The sequence below is a fragment of the Agrilus planipennis genome, unplaced genomic scaffold (genome assembly GCF_000699045.2).
Source record: "Agrilus planipennis isolate EAB-ADULT unplaced genomic scaffold, Apla_2.0 scaffold209, whole genome shotgun sequence".
Taxonomy (NCBI): Eukaryota; Metazoa; Arthropoda; class Insecta; order Coleoptera; family Buprestidae; genus Agrilus; species Agrilus planipennis.
In genome coordinates this window covers 560,936-567,637 of record NW_020439069.1, presented here as the reverse complement: position 1 = coordinate 567,637, position 6,702 = coordinate 560,936, and the positions used below count along the sequence as shown (strand labels likewise).

The window sequence follows — 6,702 nt, the reverse complement described above, 5'->3', positions numbered from 1 at the left end:
CTTAGTATTCATATTTTTCCATTTATAAAGAATATCAGTAATATGTTTTAAAAACATGGAATTTAAATACAAGCGTTTAATTTAATGTAGACATCTTAATACAAAGGCCATTTTTCATGCTTTTCAGTTTTGCAAAAGCACAAAATCTTAAAAACAAAGCTTTACACTTATTATTTTTATGATGATGCACAAATACACCGATTTTACTCTACTTCTACAAAAAGATTGATTGGAGTACCACAGAACTTGAACTGAATAAATACTAAATATCCAAAATTCCACAAAATGTTTAGACACCTAAAATACGTTTCGACACTGCTCTTTAGCTGAGAATACAGAAACAAAAAAGTCTGGATGAAAAAGAGTGTAAGGCACGGGTGTAAATTCAGTGCGCAACTGTTAAATATATATATTTAAGTGATTTACAGAAAGAAAAAAAGTAAGATAAGGGAGGGAGAAATAACCATAGGATGATATCCACGAATTATGGTTCTTTGAAAAAGATGAAGAAGGGTTTGGAAAGATACTCAAGAAGGAAGGGATTGGAGTTAAATCCTAGGAAAACGAAGTCTATGGAATTTGGGAAAATGAGAGGGAGAAATGATAGGGAAAAAAGGAAATGAGATAGAGGGGGTAAAGTAATATAAAAAGTAAGAAAATGTACGGATCTGGGCTATGCAATAGGTAAAGTAAGAGGAAAAGGTTATTGAATGAACAGAAACAAGTAGAAAGCAAAAGAAATATACATATAAGATAGTTGTTGAATTTAGATAGAGGGACATCCGATTATGCGATTAGGAAAGAAATAAAATGTGGGAACAGGAAAGCAGAAAAAGGGAAGTCAATTATCAGAAGAAATTAGAAAATTCGGCTGATAGGGATACAAAAAAAGGGGTACGGGGAAGAATTGTAAAAATCGAAATAAAAAATTGATATGACAAAGAAAGGAAAGAAGTCTTGAGAGAACTGAATGTGAATCAGAAACATGAACAAGTAAATCAAGATGTAGAACATCTGAGGGTCATAATTTCAAAGACAATAATATGAAGTGGATGTGATGACAAGATTTAGAGTGGGAAATAGAAGCAGAGGGTGAATGTTTCGGATGAAGGAGGACGAAAGGCAATGTAGGATATGTGAAAGGGAGGATGAAACTTTAATGCACATTTTGAAGGAATGTAATAAAAGTAAATAACAGATGATAGAAGTGATGAGATGGTCCTTCTGAAAGAAATTGTGAAATTAAGAAAAATTTTAATTTCAAATTGTCAGAGTAAGATTGAATTTTCACACATCTAGCTTTACACTCTTTCCATATATACTCGTATTCTTAAATGGTTTTCATCATATAAAGCAAAATTTCAGTACCAAAATATATCGACACAGGCATGTGATTAGTTTTAATATAAGGCATTGGTAAAAAAAATAATTTACACATTTTTAGTTCATAGTACCTAAAAAATCTTTCGTAGGTATACGACTTAAACGCATGATTTTAACACCTTCCCTCTTACAACCTCAATAACCATAAATATACACGAGTTACTTTATATGTGTAATTGTTTATATCGTTTGTAAATAATAATATCAATTATGAACTATCAAGACTTACCTACCTTGTTTGATTTTTGTCGGACAATAACAAAGCAAAGTAGATTCAAACGAGCTCCCAAACAAGACGTTAACGCATAACCTAGACTACTGTAATTATTAATGTTTTGTTGTGTTATCCTGCTTACGTTTTCTTCAGTTCGTCATAGTTCGTTAGTCTTCAATATACCCGAAAGTGGTGTAATATACACAGCTTTTCATTGGTTGTATTTCAATTTAATTTTACGAGATTCAGTACTTTGCGTTATGCAACCCATTTTACAGGCGATTACATGTTGTATAATCACAATCTACAAGCTTTGACATTACTAGAACCCATATTTTAAGAAGCAATTATGAAGAGCTGCTCTGTTGTTCGTGAAAATAACAAAAACAAACATTTCAAACCAACCAAGGAACCCATGTTTTCTGACTACTTACAAGGAAATCCTGTTAAAACAATAACACAAAAATGAACAAAGTATGTAACAAAATGTGTGTCTTAATTTAGTACCATGCATTTTTTTTATAGGTTCCACGATATTTTGAGAAAGTAGAAGATTCAAATGAAACTCAAAATAAAGATATTAAACCGAAAAAAGAATTTAAGAAGGATATTGTGTTTAATATTGACGTGAAACCAAAACCATGGGGTCGTAGAAGGGAAGATAATCGAATCAGAAAGGTAAAAACTGTTCCAAGTTACAATCAAACTTTCTTTTCATATTTTGCCTTTGTTAGGAACAAAGAAATCCAAATAAAATAAGTAGAAAGAATGTTAAGTACAGTGCTAATACAAAACCAAAACTATGGGATCATAGAACAAGAGATGGTGGAGTTAAAAAAATCAAATATGTTCCAAATCCTAATCCTAAGTTTCCTGGTCGTGTTCCCATACCTAAACAAAAACTACAGAGGCATAGTAGAGGTGAAGGCATAGAGAAAAAAGGAATTCGAACAGGTGTGCACAGGAAGAAATTTGAAAAGAAAGAAAGAAATATTAAATTAGCAACTGAATTAGCAGCCACAGGGTAATTATATGTTTAATCATTGAAGCTTTGCTTGATTTTAACATCTTAATCTTAATAGTTTTCTAGAAGTAGATGCTGGTGAATCGAGCACTCAGTTTACACAGAAAGAGATTGCAGCTAGTGTTGATATTATATCAGCTACAAAATACTTTGAATTACATCTGCATGAATTCGGCCCCTATCGTGCGAAATATACTCGCAATGGAAGACCTACTTTTGGGTGGTAAAATGGGGCACGTTGCCTATGAGGGCACCTTCATCTAAACATCCGCTTGTTAAAATGCTCTGCCACAAGTCACCATTAACTGCACTCCACATTGATCCCAGAGGAATGTGAGTTATCATTTTTGCCACTTATTCAATTTGTAATGCCTAAGAACATACTGTTTATTATTATTTAGATACATGGCAACTGCTGCCACTGATAAAAGCATTAAAGTGTGGGATGTAAGACAACTGGATGAACCTTTGCAAAATTATACTGTGAGGTCTGCTGCTGAATGTATCAATTTCTCTCACACAAACATGTTGTCNAAGAAGGCTTTGGGAAGATACTCAAGAGGAAGGGATTGGAGTTGAATCCTAGGAAAACGAAGTCTATGGAATTTGGTAAAATGAGAGGGACAAAAGGAAATGTTATAGAGGGGGGGGGTGTAATATAAAAAGTCAAAAAATATACGGATCTGGGCTATGCAATAGGTAAGTAACAATGATAAAATACAAATAGATAATTAAATAGCGAAAGTGAATGCCAGAATTATTGAGCAAGGAGGAAAAGGTTATTGAATGAACAGAAACAAGCAGAAAGTAAAAGAATTATACATATAAGATAGTTGTTAAATTTAGATAGAAGGACATCCGATTATGCGATTAGGAAAGAAATAAAATGTGGGAACAGGAAAGCAGAAAAAGGGAAATCCATTATCAGAAGAAATTAGAAAATTCAGCTGATAGGGATATAAAAAAAGAGGAACAGAATAGAAGAATTGTAAAAATCGAAATAAAAAATTGATATGACAAAGAAAGGAAAGAAGTCTTGAGAGAACTGAATGTGAATCAGAAACATGAACAAGTAAATCAAGATGTAGAACATCTGAGGGTCATAATTTCAAAGACAATAATATGAAGTGGATGTGATGACAAGATTTAGAGTGGGAAATAGAAGCAGAGGGTGAATGTTTCGGATGAAGGAGGACGAAAGGCAATGTAGGATATGTGAAAGGGAGGATGAAACTTTAATGCACATTTTGAAGGAATGTAATAAAAGTAAATAACAGATGATAGAAGTGATGAGATGGTCCTTCTGAAAGAAATTGTGAAATTAAGAAAAATTTTAATTTCAAATTGTCAGAGTAAGATTGAATTTTCACACATCTAGCTTTACACTCTTTCCATATATACTCGTATTCTTAAATGGTTTTCATCATATAAAGCAAAATTTCAGTACCAAAATATATCGACACACGCAGGTGATTAGTTTAAATATACGGCATTGGCAAAAAAAATAGTTTACACATTCTTAGGACAGTACCTAAAAAATCTTTCGTAGGTATACGACTTAAACGCATGATTTTAACACCTTCCCTCTTACAACCTCAATGACCATAAATATAGACAAGTTACTTTATATGTGTAATTGTTTATATCGTTTGTAAATAATAATATCAATTATGAACTATCAAGACTTACCTACCTTGTTTGATTTTTGTCGGACAATAACAAAGCAAAGTAGATTCAAACGAGCTCCCAAACAAGACGTTAACGCATAACCTAGACTACTGTAATTATTAATGTTTTGTTGTGTTATCCTGCTTACGTTTTCTTCAGTTCGTCATAGTTCGTTAGTCTTCAATATACCCGAAAGTGGTGTAATATACACAGCTTTTCATTGGTTGTATTTCAATTTAATTTTACGAGATTCAGTACTTTGCGTTATGCAACCCATTTTACAGGCGATTACATGTTGTTGTATAATCACAATCTACAAGCTTTGACATTACTAGAACCCATATTTTAAGAAGCAATTATGAAGAGCTGCTCTGTTGTTCGTGAAAATAACAAAAACAAACATTTCAAACCAACCAAGGAACCCATGTTTTCTGACTACTTACAAGGAAATCCTGTTAAAACAATAACACAAAAATGAACAAAGTATGTAACAAAATGTGTGTCTTAATTTAGTACCATGCATTTTTTTTATAGGTTCCACGATATTTTGAGAAAGTAGAAGACTCAAATGAAACTCAAAATAAAGATATTAAACCGAAAAAAGAATTTAAGAAGGATATTGTGTTTAATATTGACGTGAAACCAAAACCATGGGGTCGTAGAAGGGAAGATAATCGAATCAGAAAGGTAAAAACTGTTCCAAGTTACAATCAAACTTTCTTTTCATATTTTGCCTTTGTTAGGAACAAAGAAATCCAAATAAAATAAGTAGAAAGAATGTTAAGTACAGTGCTAATACAAAACCAAAACTATGGGATCATAGAACAAGAGATGGTGGAGTTAAAAAAATCATATATGTTCCAAATCCTAATCCTAAGTTTCCTGGTCGTGTTCCCATACCTAAACAAAAACTACAGAGGCATAGTAGAGGTGAAGGCATAGAGAAAAAAGGAATTCGAACAGGTGTGCACAGGAAGAAATTTGAAAAGAAAGAAAGAAATATTAAATTAGCAACTGAATTAGCAGCCACAGGGTAATTATATGTTTAATCATTGAAGCTTTGCTTGATTTTAACATCTTAATCTTAATAGTTTTCTAGAAGTAGATGCTGGTGAATCGAGCACTCAGTTTACACAGAAAGAGATTGCAGCTAGTGTTGATATTATATCAGCTACAAAATACTTTGAATTACATCTGCATGAATTCGGCCCCTATCGTGCGAAATATACTCGCAATGGAAGACCTACTTTTGGGTGGTAAAATGGGGCACGTTGCCTATGAGGGCACCTTCATCTAAACATCCGCTTGTTAAAATGCTCTGCCACAAGTCACCATTAACTGCACTCCACATTGATCCCAGAGGAATGTGAGTTATCATTTTTGCCACTTATTCAATTTGTAATGCCTAAGAACATACTGTTTATTATTATTTAGATACATGGCAACTGCTGCCACTGATAAAAGCATTAAAGTGTGGGATGTAAGACAACTGGATGAACCTTTGCAAAATTATACTGTGAGGTCTGCTGCTGAATGTATCAATTTCTCTCACACAAACATGTTGTCCTGGGCATGGGAAATATTATCGAGTTTATAGGTATAATGAAGTCAGTTTTTAAATTCATTTTAAAATTATTTATTTTTATTTATTATCAAGGGATTGTTGTACAAAAACTGCAAAAAGAGCTTATCTGCGGCATCGACTGACAGGCTTTGTGAGCAATATGGATTTTTGTCCATTTGAAGATGTTCTTGGAGTGGCTTCTTCGAGGGGCTTTACAAGTTTGCTGGTTCCCGGTGCCGGGGAACCTAACTTTGACGCCAGAGAAGCGAATCCCTTCCAAACAAAAATGCAGAGAAAAGAGGCCGAAATCAAAGCCTTACTTGAAAAAGTACTTATAATGATTATAAACGTCTCTTGTTTCATATAAATACATTTGTACTTTTTATTTAAAAGTTATATTTCAATAATTCAATATCTATTTATTTATTTTATTACTTTAGGTTCCTGCTGACCTTATATCACTGGATCCAACAAGAATTGCGGAAGTTGACATTCCAACACTTCAGGAAAAAGTTGAAGCAAAGAAAAAACTTCTGGTAAATTTTTACTACATATTTCAAAACTTATATTAGATGTATTAAATTTTCGTTTTATTTTTTTAGTATCTTAAACCTCCAAAAATTAATTTCGAGTCGAAAAGAAAGGGTAAAGGTAGAGGAGGAACAGTTAAAATGGCCAAAAAGAAGAAAATCGTTCAAGAGCAGGCCAAAAAGGTAAAAAAGTAATTCTTTAACTGTCAGTGATACAAAACTTGCTTTTATATTTAATACAGGAATTTATTAAGAAGACTAAGAATAGTATATCGACTTTACAAAATAATCAGAAGAAGAAAGAAAACCAAACTACTCC

General features: G+C 32.7%; 1 protein-coding gene and 1 pseudogene across 2 annotated transcripts; both read left to right on the top strand.

Annotated features, from left to right (window-relative positions):
* Positions 1-1,883: 1,883 nt before the first annotated feature.
* On the top strand, positions 1,884-3,146 carry LOC112905191 (WD repeat-containing protein 46-like). 2 transcript variants are annotated; one of them, XM_025977131.1, is made up of 5 exons: positions 1,884-2,071; positions 2,123-2,275; positions 2,332-2,621; positions 2,688-2,954; positions 3,023-3,146. In XM_025977131.1, the coding sequence occupies exons 1-4, from the start codon at positions 2,063-2,065 to the stop codon at positions 2,701-2,703; spliced, it is 468 nt and encodes a 155-aa protein (XP_025832916.1). In that variant the 5' UTR covers positions 1,884-2,062; the 3' UTR covers positions 2,704-2,954; positions 3,023-3,146. The 2 variants fall into 2 exon arrangements, with proteins under 2 accessions (XP_025832916.1, XP_025832915.1); XM_025977130.1 differs by having other exon boundaries at positions 2,680-2,954.
* A 1,455-nt stretch (positions 3,147-4,601) lies between these two features.
* Positions 4,602-6,702, top strand: part of LOC112905198 — a 2,744-nt pseudogene continuing 643 nt past the window's right edge.

What these genes read in the sequence shown, in the direction of transcription:
- LOC112905191 (XM_025977130.1), top strand. An exon ending in AAGATAATCGAATCAGAAAG is followed by an intron (nt 2,276 to 2,331) that starts GTAAAAACTGTT and finishes TGCCTTTGTTAG; the next exon opens with GAACAAAGAAATCCAAATAA. An exon ending in ACTGAATTAGCAGCCACAGG is followed by an intron (nt 2,622 to 2,679) that starts GTAATTATATGT and finishes TAATCTTAATAG; the next exon opens with TTTTCTAGAAGTAGATGCTG.